The following is a 13,069-nucleotide window of genomic DNA, read 5'->3' as shown; positions in this document are numbered from 1 at the left end:
AACGAAAAAAGGGTTACATCATCGGTGCTAACCGCTTGAACCAATAGAAACCCCTTGCAAGTCAAAGAGGACGAACACATTTTCTTCCCAGATTGTTGGATGACGTCAGACGGCGCGGGGGAGCCCAAGGCCCAGGCCGTTTGCTTCCTCATCCATCCGTCATGGAAACCAAAAACAACAACCAAATGTACAGAGAGAGAGAGAGAAAGACCAACAACAGCGGAGAGTTAAAGGGCGGCTTGTCGGCCGCATATTTGCATATCGAGTCTGCTGGCCAACAGTTCAGCCGATAAAGCCACGGACAATTCCCAGACAGTGAGGGACGATGTGAAAACCATGGATATGGCCAAAACAGAAAAAAGGGTTGCCCGTCGCCGTAGAGAATTCCCCCCCCCCACAGCAGCAGCTCGCGTCAATGAAGCGCAAATGAAAAATGACGTCACCCACCGCCTTAATAGCGCCGGCCGCTTGGCACACCGACAGACAGTTACATTTACAATCTCTCTGGCTAGTACCTGTAGGGCGAACAACATTCCTGGCATCCTCCTTTACACAGTTATTCGCTGCTGTCCGCATCTCCTTTTCCTCCAGTAGTCGATTTTCACTCCGCCAGGGAGAGAAAAATTGTTCAAACGTACATAACCACACAAGAGGAATGTCTTGTTTACCGTATAGTGGTAGTACACCGTCGTACTACTACACAACTATTACATCGTTTGTTTGTTACCGGCAAATAACAACAACAGTCGCTGGGGGAATGTTTTCTTCCCTTTGATTGGGTCCGCACGCCCCTACCACGTCAATGGCTGGCCCATCACTCTTGGTCGTCACGAAAAATAAAAAAGAGTTAAAAAATAGAAAACACAAAGAGAAATCAAGCGGACAAACGATATTCCTCAAAGGGGAGAAGCTTTTATAACAACAACTGAATCTTCCAGTTGTGGCGTGAAAGAAAAAAAAAACAGGTCACCAGTCGAAAACTGACTGACGTTCGTTCGCTCCCCCTTCGAACGAACGTTGACTATATAATTATCAAATTTTAATTCATTTGTTCCTTATATGGTCGTGATCTCTGTGTGTGTGTGTGTGTGTTTGGTGGTGGGGGAAAAATCGGATAGATAGAGAGATAGAAAAAGAGAAAAGGTGGACAGAACTGCTGCGGCATGCAGTGAGCAAGGTTCTTTCGTAGCTATACAGCTCGTGGTATAGAGCCATTCATTAATTTGGCTGATGATGAATGGATCGGTGATGAATGACCTGTCTCTGAATAATTTTCTTTTTTATTTATTTTGCTGAGAATTTTCAAACTTTTTTCTTTCTCTCGGCTCGATGACGCATTAAGAAACTACAAAATTTCCATCAAGTTTGTTTCAAATCAACTCATTGTTTACAATCAGTTGAAATGTTCATTTGCATACGTGATTTTACTCTCAACATTTTTCGCCTTGAAAAAAACAAAAACAGAAAAGAAATAAAAACATTTTTGGACGAGGGCCAGAAAAAGAATCAGATGATGATGGAGTCATCTACAGCAAAGGGGAGGCAGGTAAAATAAAACTTCCTTTTACGTCGGTAACCATCCAAGACTTTTGTGTGGTCTCTTTTGATCTGCATAGTCAGATGATTTGTGATGTGAGCCCAAAGATATACACTCTCTCTCCCAAAAAGCCATTTCGATAGAAAAGAATTATTCGGTTGATCGAATCAGATTAAAGAGTGGCAGTAAGGTGTCGGCGTGCCCATCAATAAAAGATGAAGCCGTTCGATACGGCCAGCCAAGCAAAAAGTCCATCTAGCGTCGCAGCATGATTTATATGCCGAGACTATTATTATACTTTCGGGTATGCAGCAGGTGGACGGGCCAATTTTGGGCTACACGACACACGGCCCGGAGGATGGATGGATGGATGGATGGATGGGCGAGGTAGAACAACAACAAAAAGAAAAGAACCAGTATCACTTGATATGGAATATAGGTAGTATTACATACTGGTATGGAAAAGATTGAAAGGGGGTTTTACCGTACGTGTACAGCAACAACTGTGGTGAGTCATATAGGAAAATATTTGCTTCTTTTTTGAACATTCAATATTGATCCAATCGATTCTTTTTCGCTGTTGATTTTGCATGAGCTTCTGACATATTCGGATATGACGTGGTCAAAGAAGTTTAGAAACAAAAAAAAAAGACTCTAGTGAGAGATAAGACTTTTTGTTTGAATGATGTTTGTTTGCCGGACACAATGCTCCCGGTCTACCTGCCATTTTCTCTGGTGGAAATGAGACAACATTCGAGAACAACTCAAAGTTTTACTATTATATATGACACCGGTGGCGCCGTTGGCTTTTTGGCTCACTGCTTGTCTTTTCTTCTGTTTTATCTATTTATCTGAAATGTCAACATGTCCATTTTCCTACGGGGGCCTTTTTTCTTTCGGAAAAGATTGCACAGCATCCGACAGCAATCTAAAGAGTCGCCTTTACACACGGCCAGAGATACGCCGCGTTGGTTACAATGTTGTTCAATTCTCTTGTCAAAGTTTCCACCCTTGTCGCCACGTCCGCCCTTTTGTCGCTTTGTCTTTGACGTTTTATACATTTCCCCATTTTTAAAATCCTCTTTGAAAAACGACATTTCCAAGCCGACTCTTAAAAAACGTCCACTTTGTAGGAAACATTTTCGTCGTATACATTTCAACAAACAATAAAAATGGCCAAGGTAATAACGTATACGGGAATTTCAGGACTCGCCACGTGAAATTTTCGAAAAGATTGGAGCCAACACGACCTTAGTTAATAGTCAAAATGAATCGAGACTTACCGATGATGATCTCGTCTCGTTGCTCGCCAAAAATCACAATGAGGTCTCCACGTCGTCCGCTCACCTGGTTCATTTGGCGCTCTCAGTTTTTTACTCGCAGTCGGTCAATGTTAAATTTCGTATTTTTGCAGTAATTTCTTCAGTCACTTCTGGTACAGTAATTTCTCACAAGAATACTTTCAGTTCGGGATAGCTGGAAAAATTCACACGACACAACTTACAAGTTGAGTGATTTGAGCAGCTTCTTTGTCACGAGGCAGACGACTGCCATTTTATTCCATCTGGTGGATATTTTTCGCAGATTACAGGGGAAAGGTCAGAAGAAATCGAAAAAACTAAAATAGCTGAAAAAATATTTAGGCAAATACATTAGACTTTAGTGAAATTCCATTAGATTAAACACTAAAAAAAAAACAGAACCCAAAAATTTTCTAAAAATGAATGGGAGATTTACCGATGATGATCTCGTCAAGTTACCCGCCAAAAATCACAATGTGTTTTCCACGTCGTCTGCACAACTAGTGTATTTGGCGATCTCTGATCATCAATAGCAGATCGCAGTGAGCCAGTGTTAAACTTTGTCTCTGCACTATTTTCTTCAGCCACTCAGTTTGATTTGTAAATTTCTCACAAGAATACTTACAGTTCGTTTGGGATAGCTGGAAAAATTCACACAACATAAATTACAGGTGAGTGCCCTGAGCAGCTTCTTTGTTCTTACCACGAGGCAAACGACCGCCATTATTTCATCTGGTAGACATTTTTCGTAGATTATTTTGCAATTAAAAGAGGTCAGGAAAGATCGAAAAATATTATGCAATTACATTAAACTTTAGAGAAATTCCAGCAATTTAAACACTAAAAAAAACTGAACCCAACATATTTTTGTTGACAATCGTTTCGCAGGGAAATGCCAACTCAAAAACGTCTGTTATTTTTTAAAATTACTTTTGAATGACCATAGAGGATGATGTGTGTGTTTTCACGACTTTTGAGCCGCACCTGGTCAGATTTGGGGCGAGTCGGACATTGCAGTTGAAGATGGACATTCGAGAAAACGTAATAAAAGAATCGAGAAAACATATGGGAAAACATGGCGGGACGAAAAAGGTGTGGGGGCCATTCAAACACGCCCTGGTGTTTCTTCTTTCGGGACAGCGCGTGCGTTCGTTCGTTCATCAAAAGGAAAAAGGTTGAAAAATAAACAGCAGAAGAAGAGAACGCCAACGGTAAGGCACAAACGTTGGTGTCCATTTCCAAAGGCGATAAAAAAGAAAAGGCAAAAGAAAGTTGAAAATCGATGAACTTGTAGATCTCGTAGAGTTCATGGCAGTCGTCATTCTATTTGGGTGGTGGGATTTTGCTCCTCTTGGCGTGTCATAAACCGAGCCGTCCCATTTCGAAATCAACATGCGTATGGGTTTGTGCTGCCCCAAAAGAATATCAGCCGGGAGAAAGAAAGGCTTTTGTGGAATTTTTAAATCACCCGCCCTGGAATCTGATTTTGGTGGTCTTGTGCTTTTATTTATCTCACCATTTTCTCTTTTTTTTTCTAGTTTTATGTTGATGAAAATAACGTCCGTGTGGGATTCTTCTTTAAATTGATCCCTTCCACATCTCGAGATTCTTTCGATTCCCAAAATGTCTGAACGAAATTACCTCCATCCATATGGAAATTTTGTTTTTTATTCATTCAACAAGAAGAATTGGTAGTCTGCTCCTCATCCATTGAATTCCTTCCTGTCACTACGCAGCCAGTGTCGTTCGAACCCCTTTAGTGCCCATCTAATCCCGCGTTCATATAATCAAGACATTCCCCCCCCCCACTTCTTTTTTTTCTTGTTGTTTATGCAAAACAGCTTCTTCTCCTTATTTTGATTGCACCGAAAGGATCTCTCAGACAGACACACTCGTCTTTTTTTGATTCCCCGAAAACAGAAAGTGGTTTTCTTGGTGAAGGGTCCAACACCAACAACAAACAAACCCAAGAATCCATCAAACATTGTTGTTGTATTTTCCTTCTCTCCTTCGAGAAAAGAGATAGAACCACTTTTTGAGTGGCACTTTTTGAAATGGTCTCTGCTCTTTTAGTCCCTCCTCCTCCTCTGTGTGTGTGTATATACTAGGAGATAAAGTAATAATGGGCCCACTCTATAATAACAAAGGCAACACTCGTTAGAAAACAACAACTTTGTTGGTGGTTCCGTCTTGTATGTTTGTTTGTTTGTTCAACCAAAATATCATCCATCACCGTCGTTTTTTTTTTTTTGTTTTATGTCGTGAGTCTTCTCCTCCTTCCCTCTGGGCTCGTTAAACAATTTCTATCCGGAGCGAAATTGATGTTATCAGATAAAAACTACTACTACACTGCAGAAAGGGATATGGCAAAACTAGTGTACAGCTTCTCCATTGTTTTTTCCCCCCTAATGGCGAATGTAATCAGCAACTCTTTTTCCCACTTAATATCCTATCAGAGGATTTTTAATAACAATAATAATAGCTTTTAATTCCTTTTTTTTCGTTTGTCAGGCGTCCAAATATCAATAAAGTCATGGAATAAAAGCACAGCCGGGAGTAAATTGGCTTGTTGCAAAAAAAAAGGGGGGGGGGGGGCTAGACCAGACATTGCGTGAAAGTGTGTTGTGTGTGAAAGACAATCGGACAAACCGAGCCAATCCAATCCGCCGAATGTTGTTGTGTTTTATTTGTGTGTGTTTTCTCTTTCTATACATCCGAGTGAGAGAGGCCAGGGCCCCGCAATGGACAGGAGCGATCAATCAAGTGAAGGTGGTGCAACAGCAGCTACTTGTAGAACTTTTTAGATCTCAGCTCAGCTGCTGGATCGAGAAAATCCTTGTTTACATTAAATAGGATAGTACATATTCACTTTTATTTTTATTTTGGGTTGGATGCATTGATCTTGTGCCAATTTTGGATCGGGCCGGACAGCGCTGTTTGCGATGATGAGACGCACAAGAAGTCTTATGAAACTATCCTCCCTCCTGTGCTATCCGGCCATTACTCCACGGCAACAGCTGCTGAGAAGAGTCTGTCTGTCTGGCTCGAGTGTTTTGATTTGTGTATAGTCTGGAGAGCCACAGCAGCAGAAGCCCGGGTCTGCCCAGTCCAGCTAGAGACCAGACATAAATGGACCCACAGTCTGGCCAACTAACCTGACAGAAAGCAAAAAAGAAAGAGAGAGAGAGAGCTGTTGCTGGCCAGTGCTGGAGAAAAATAAAATAAAAATAAAAACAACAGCTCGCGAGACGTAATTAGTCTTTTTGTTCTCATGGTCGACGAGCACAACAGCTACCACTCTCTCATGATGTGTGTGTGTTCTCCTTTTTGTTTGTTGTGTGGTTGGCCGTTGGGGGCCGGGAGAATGGGCCGGTCTGGCCTTGTCATTTTCCTGTTTATTTCTCTCTCTTTTCTTTCTTTCTCTGTTTCGTGTATACAACACATAGACCACATTATTTATTCTCTCTTGGTCCCTTTTTCTTTTTTGGACATTTGCAGATGAGCCAGAAGAAGAGGTTGACGTCGGTGGGCGTCGGCGACGTCGTTCCGTCTCGCAGGAGCGATTCGTCGAGATCCTGGTCGTGGCCGACGGCAAGATGGTCTCCTATCACGGCGACAACTTGGTCCATTACATCCTCACTCTCATGTCTGTCGTAAGTATCTATGACTCTCTCCCAAAACCCATAACCCCGAAGGGAACCTACGCAAACAACCCAACAACAACAACATACAACGCTAGTCGGCGATTAGATAAAACTGCCAATGTCTTGGGAGTTTTAAAAAGAAATCGATTCCTCCCATCGGAGATTTTTTCTTTAAAACAATAAAAGATTCACGAACGAAGAAAGAAGAGCTGTAGGTCGGGGCCGTAAACAGAGTGCCGTAGTCCAGGGACAGAAAAGAATCGATAACGAAAGCAAATGGATTGCCAGTTGAATCCGAGGGACAGGTCGGTCACTATGTGGATTACATCCAGTCGTCGGAGAGAGAAAGGAATATAATCCATTGAACAAAAGCCAATGTAGATTTATTTTTCTAATCACGGCGATCTTTTAAATCGATGAATAATTTCACATTTCTTATTTTTTTCTTTGTTTGTTTGTGTTTTCCGTACGTCCTCAAAAAAAGTCGAATCGAATTTCCCGAAATTTTTCGTTTTTTTTTCCCGCTTGCCCGCCCGGTTTATTAGCGTTGAGTTGGTTGGGTTTTCCTATGCGTGTCGTTTGCGGCGCTGGTTATAGCAGATAATTCGCTTCTCCTGTCTGATGGTGCGCGTTCACGCACAAATGTCTATAAGAGACTGGACACGAAGGCGAAGAAAGATTAGCATGATTTTATGGGCCCCAACTTTTTCTCTTCTTGTTTAATTCAACTTGCCCGCAGTCAGAGCTAGAAGAAAAATAAGAAAAGAGATTTCAAACTAAGATGTGGTGTCATCAGCACATGGCCTTAAATGGCGGACAACAAAGTTGCGGGGTTCTCGACTCTGTTGGTGTTCTGTTTGAGATTGAAATTCTCCTTTTTTTTCTGTTCGTGCAGTTTCTCTTTCTTCTCTCTCAATTAAATAATGACACGCCTTCACCCATCCACACAGCCCACCACTTGTGTGTGTGGTTGGAACGACAACATCACCATATTCTCTAGACTGTTTGAATGTTTCATCTGTCTCGGTTGGTGCTGGACTTGATTATGCCGCCGCTCTGATGATGCCATTCGTTTATTTGCACGCAGCAACAACTCGCGTCCACGTATCTCCGCAACTTCTTTCTTTTTCCCCCGTTATTACTGGACACTCGACTGACAGTTGTGTGAGTCGTTCCGGCTCATTGCCCTCTGCGTCTTCGGAAGACGCCGGTTCAGTTCATTCAACACAAACTTTGCCGGCCACCAGTCGCTGCTGACAGGTGATGGCCAGACGTTTGTTGTTACCGCACATCCCTGGCGTGAAAATCCGCCCAGTCCACAGCTCCGTAGTAACAGCATCTCATCCTTGTTTCTTGTGGTTCCGGTTATGTTGGGGTTCACACCAGACTGCTCGGCTCTCTTAGCTCGCTCTTTTTTGTTTGATTCAGAGAAATTTCTTCTTTTTCCCCATTTTCCTTGCGTGTTTCAAATCGAGCGCCGCTTGAATTTCCTCCGTTTGATGGAACTCCAACAAAGTTCTTTCCATATTCGTCCGTCCCGTGCAGGCGTCATATAACAATAAATACGTAAATATCGCCGAAGATTGCACTATATCTAACTTCAATAAGTAACGAAGAATTCAGGGCAGCCACAAGTGCAGGCCCAGCAAGAGAGCGAGAATAAGACAGCTTACAAGATTTATATACACAACGGGGACGTGAAAAAAGGAGGTGACGGGGGGAGAGCGTGAAAGCCAAATATAGTACCCCCCCTCTCCCTTTTGAGAGAGAGAGAGAAGACTACTGTCTGGCATTTAGTAGTACAACTACTACTACATCAGTACATTAAAAAAACCAGGTTTCAAGATTTTTCACGCAGAGAATTGCGTGGAAAATGTTGAAATGAGTCAAGCGGGAATTGAATCTATTGGCGCCAAAGTAATCATAAAAAACAATTCAAACAAGGAGATGGTGAATGTGTGTTGGCAGCTCCGATTTCCACATGTCGGATCTTTTTTCGGATGGAAAAAAAAGGGCTGGGCCAAGAGAATTCGCGGATCAACAAAGCCACATGAGATGGTGGTGGTGCAGGGGTTGTTGTTGTTGTTGCAATCCCCCCAAGACGCGTGACCCAATAAGTTGCAGCGATAATAAACTTTGCTTCTCGAAATACTTGGCCTAGATACTTTTGAGCGTCCGCGTGATTATATCGGCAATTTCACGAAGGAAAGCGAATCGATAGGAGCCAGAGGGCAAGGGCTTCCATCCTTTTTTATTTGTCTGCCAAAAAACCGCAGCTGCTGGCCCATGTTATTAACACCATAACGTACTTAACCCTAATCAAACTTTTAAAAAACGACCTCCATTTCTTTTTTTCAACCCCACAAAAATTGTACACCACAAAACGCAGGTGTCGCTGATTTACAAGGACGCCAGTCTCGGTAATCCTGTCCAGATCGCCGTCGTTCGAATGCTCTTGCTCAAGGATCAAGAGTTTGTATTGACAACAGCCACCGGTGACGACTCGGCCAGCAGCAGCAAAGAATCGCACGAAATTCTGGACAGCCGCCCCGGCAAATCGGCTTCGGAGATGTTACGTAATTTCTGCAAGTGGCAACGGGTTTTCAACGACATGGACGACTCCAGTCCTTACCATCACGACACGGCCCTCCTGCTGACAAGGTATTTGAATAATAATAATATCCCGCTGACCGAGTGGGAAATAAACAACACCCATTTTTTTTTTATTCCCACAGGGAAAACATTTGCCGGAATCCTCAATTGCAGAAATGTGACACGTTGGGACTAGCCGAGCTGGGCACCATGTGCGACAGCTCCAACTCGTGTTCCATCGTCCAAGACAATGGGCTCAGCGCCGCCTTCACCATAGCTCACGAACTGGGTCACGTGTAAGTTGTTGGTTTTCTTTTTTCTTTTCCTTTTTTTGTTTAGTGTGTCACACTGGAGACTTTGACATTGAAGACAAGTCATTCCGCATTCCACCTTCATTTGTTGTAATTTTGTTTTTCGCTTCGCCGGAACTTGTCTGATGTCGCATAAAATTTCTGCTATTCCGTCATCCGTTCAGCACCTTTTCTTTTGTTATTTGTTGTTTCATTCCTGACAACAGACTGAACATGCCACACGACGACGATTTCAAGTGTCAGCAATTTGTCGAGTCGACGGGCGGCGTTCACAACGTCATGTCGAGGATGCTGGATCACAACACTTTCCCGTGGGCCTGGTCCAATTGCAGCCGCTATTTCATCACCGAGTATCTCGAGTAAGTCACATCCGTACCAGTTTTTATCCTTTTTCTCCTGTTTCCCCTAGCGGTACATTTGATATTCACCAAGTTTCTCTCTTGTCTATCAAGTGGCGGTTATGGCGAATGTTTGCTGGATAAACCGTCGACGGATCTCCTGGATGCCCATCGTGCTGCCAAGAAACTGCCCGGCGAGAACTTTGACGAGAACAAACAATGTGAGCTGGTCTTTGGACACGGATCGAAAATCTGTCCTTACATGGTATAGGAAAAAGGAGTCGGGTAGTTGTTGTTGTTGTTCCGTGACTTGACCTTTTACGTCTCTCCTTTCAGCCGCCCTGCAAGCGATTGTGGTGCACGACGTCCGGCGGCGAGCAGGAAGGTTGCCGAACCCAGCATATGCCTTGGGCTGACGGAACGGCTTGCGGAAGAGGCCGATGGTGCCGGCACGGTACTTGCCTATCCCGCGATGTCAAAAGTCTGGAACCCGTCGACGGAAATTGGGGATCCTGGCAAGAGTAAGACGCACTCTGAATGGTTCATCAATCAATTTCCATTTCAAACAAATTTCTTTTCTAGATGGATGATGGGGACTTGCTCCCGGACTTGCGGCGGAGGCGTCCAGCGATCCACCAGGAACTGCGACAATCCAGCACCGTCCAACGGTGGAACTTTTTGCCTTGGGAAACGTGTCCGTTATCGGTGAGGTTTTCAGTCATCTGTTGTTTGAATTGCCAGTAGAGCGCGTCGAATTAATTGTTTTTTCTTTCGTTCAGTTCGTGTAACATCCAAGAATGCCCGGCAGGCACTCCTGATTTCCGTGAGAAGCAGTGCTCCGATTTCAACAGCAACAACTTCAACATCCAGGGACTTCCAGCCGACGTCAAATGGGTCCCGAAATACGCCGGAAGTAAATCCACCGTTCATTAACTCTTAACGATCGATTTCTAGTGTCTGGGAGGATTTGTCTAATTTCCTTTTTTTCCTTCTCTTTCGTTTCTGGATGGCCGACACGAAACAGTTAGTGTGAAGGATCGTTGTCGCCTGTACTGCCGAGTGGAACAGTCGAGCGCTTACTACCTGCTCAAGGATAAGGTAATCGATGGCACCAGCTGCGGCCCTGACACGGACGATATTTGCGTCAACGGCATCTGCAAGCCGGCCAGCTGCAACCACGTCCTCGGCCGCAAGGAACAACTCGGTAATGAGATCGTCTCGTCAGTTGATGGATTGTCATCCCCACCCCTAAAGTCCTTGAAACCGATCAGTTTGTTTAACGGCCAAAAAACCCCAACTTGTTATCGCATTCAGATCTTTGCGGTGTCTGCGGAGGAGACAACTCGACTTGTGTCATTCTCAACGGCGGCTATAACAGCACTCAGTATGGCTACAACACCGTGACGCGGATACCGGCCGGCAGCTCGTCGCTGGACATCCGCCAGCGAGGCTATCAGGGCTCCAACCGAGACGATAACTATTTGGCTCTTATGGACCCGCAGACGGGCGAGTACCTCCTTAACGGCAATTTCGTCGTCAGCATGTTCCAGAAAACGATCCAATTTGGCGGAACGACCATCGAATACACGGGCTCGGATGCCGTTGTCGAACGACTCAATTCTTCCAAGCCGCTCAAGAAAGATGTCGTCGTCCAGGTAATTTATTTTAATTAAGACAAGAAAAACAAATTTCAAATTCCCATTTCTTTTTTCTTTTTCTTGGGGGGAAATTCAGGTTCTGTCTGTGGGTAATCTCTACTCGCCGGATATTTGGTACCAATACGTTGTGTCTCGAGCCGAAGGCAAGAGTCCGTCGTACCACTGGAAGTTGCAGGAACAATGGTCGGCATGCAGCAAACTCTGCCACGGTATACAAAACATTTGAATCGAATAGAATTTTGAATCTTATCTGATGATGGCCATTTGGATTTCACAGGTCAGCAGTTCCGAAAACCGATTTGCGTCCAGGCAACGGGCGGTTTTCAAAAGATGCCGGAGGAATACTGTTCGGCCTCTCCGCCTCCTCCGCCCACCGAGACGCAACCTTGTCAGACCCAGTGCATCCTCAGGTGAACATTCTTCTTCTCTCTCCTCGGACGAAATTGAAGCGTTATCGTTAAATTATTTGTTTGAAAGAAGGGGGAAAAGCGAAAGCCGCTTGTCATTTTTTGATAAAACGGCAACTCCTCCTTGATTCCGCCCACTCCTTTTTACCAAAATCAATCTCACTCAGACATCCCTGAAGAGATCTCCATAGAGGGGGGGCTGGATCTTGTCGAATCCCCATCATTCCACTTGGAATTTCCAGGGAATTAAACATCCACCGTAGAGGCCGAATCGTTTAGAATTAAATTCCCATTTAGATTTAGAAATAAGGGAAAAGATCGAGCTGGTCTCCCGCTGTTATGAACCGCTCTGTCGACTCTTTCGGACGGATGGATAAATGAAATCAACGAATAGAAGATCCTTTTGTTACTATGAGAATGGAGAGAGAGAGCTAGACGGGGTTCAAAGTCAAACATGCGTCCGCGTACGTTCGTATGACACTGGTCGTCGTCATCGTGTTTCACGCTCGGCCGATCGTGAATATGATTATCATCGCTTACTATCCGTCCGTCGGTCCATCTGTCCCGTTTTGCTCGTTTCCATAAAGTCGTCGACCCATAAAGAGATGGAGGCAAGGCGAGCCGTTTCGGTCTGTGGATCCCCCCCGAAAACATCGTTTCAATCTTGTCAAATGGCACGCCAGTTCCGCCCCGCTTAGCCCAGCATTTTTGCCTTCAAGTGGTGGGGTCGAGCTTCAAAAAGAACAAGGTTCCTAGCTCTGCAATCCCGTTCCGAATCTCTATTCTTTTTTCCGCCCGAGTCGATCGATACGATTTGGGTTATTTTCATTTCCCAAATGGAAAGAAGTTAAAAAAAGAAAAAAATGTGCATTTCTCTTTTTATTGACAAGGGAATCGTTTCTCTGGATGGGATGGATTTATTGTTATGAGCGCAGACAGTTTGGGCCTGGTAGAAATTCGACAAGTCAGATGGGCCCTCGCTGCGTGTCGGATGGCCTCAAAATGCTAATTCGCCCATTGCCTTTGCCTCCCATCAAGCTCTCGAGAATTTCTCGTTGATGTGATTTTTACGGGACTTTTAACATGTTAATACGCTGGACGCATGTCGTGTGCCCATTTGTGTATTTCTTCGGATTATTGGTGGGTTTGTTTGTTGTAAAAATAAGCTACAAGTCCGTGACATATCGCTCGTTAATTCCTTTCCTAACCAACAATCAACTGGTTCCCTGTCTCTCAACTGCCATGACAGTTAAACATGGGCGGAAAGAACCAAAATAGTTT

The 13,069-nt window shown here is 44.2% G+C and overlaps 1 protein-coding gene across 3 annotated transcripts in view; it reads left to right on the top strand.

Annotated features, from left to right (window-relative positions):
* LOC124310828 (A disintegrin and metalloproteinase with thrombospondin motifs 9-like) overlaps positions 1-13,069 on the top strand; it is a 33,468-nt gene that overhangs the window by 11,986 nt on the left and 8,413 nt on the right. For 2 of the 3 annotated variants that reach the window (XM_046774877.1, XM_046774878.1), the window contains exons 8-19: positions 6,337-6,491; positions 8,872-9,143; positions 9,218-9,370; positions 9,592-9,744; positions 9,838-9,988; positions 10,060-10,244; positions 10,306-10,428; positions 10,503-10,636; positions 10,748-10,927; positions 11,038-11,378; positions 11,458-11,590; positions 11,659-11,791. In XM_046774877.1, the coding sequence (XP_046630833.1) occupies positions 6,337-6,491; positions 8,872-9,143; positions 9,218-9,370; positions 9,592-9,744; positions 9,838-9,988; positions 10,060-10,244; positions 10,306-10,428; positions 10,503-10,636; positions 10,748-10,927; positions 11,038-11,378; positions 11,458-11,590; positions 11,659-11,791 (2,113 nt within the window). Of the gene's footprint in view, positions 1-3,357; positions 3,510-6,336; positions 6,492-8,871; positions 9,144-9,217; positions 9,371-9,591; positions 9,745-9,837; positions 9,989-10,059; positions 10,245-10,305; positions 10,429-10,502; positions 10,637-10,747; positions 10,928-11,037; positions 11,379-11,457; positions 11,591-11,658; positions 11,792-13,069 lie in introns of those variants that run through there. The other variant, XM_046774880.1, reaches the window with a different exon arrangement.

This window comes from Daphnia pulicaria, chromosome 8 (assembly GCF_021234035.1).
Source record: "Daphnia pulicaria isolate SC F1-1A chromosome 8, SC_F0-13Bv2, whole genome shotgun sequence".
In the NCBI taxonomy this organism is placed as follows: Eukaryota; Metazoa; Arthropoda; class Branchiopoda; order Diplostraca; family Daphniidae; genus Daphnia; species Daphnia pulicaria.
The sequence above is the reverse complement of the archived record's forward strand: the minus strand, read 5'-3'. Positions and strand labels throughout refer to the sequence as shown.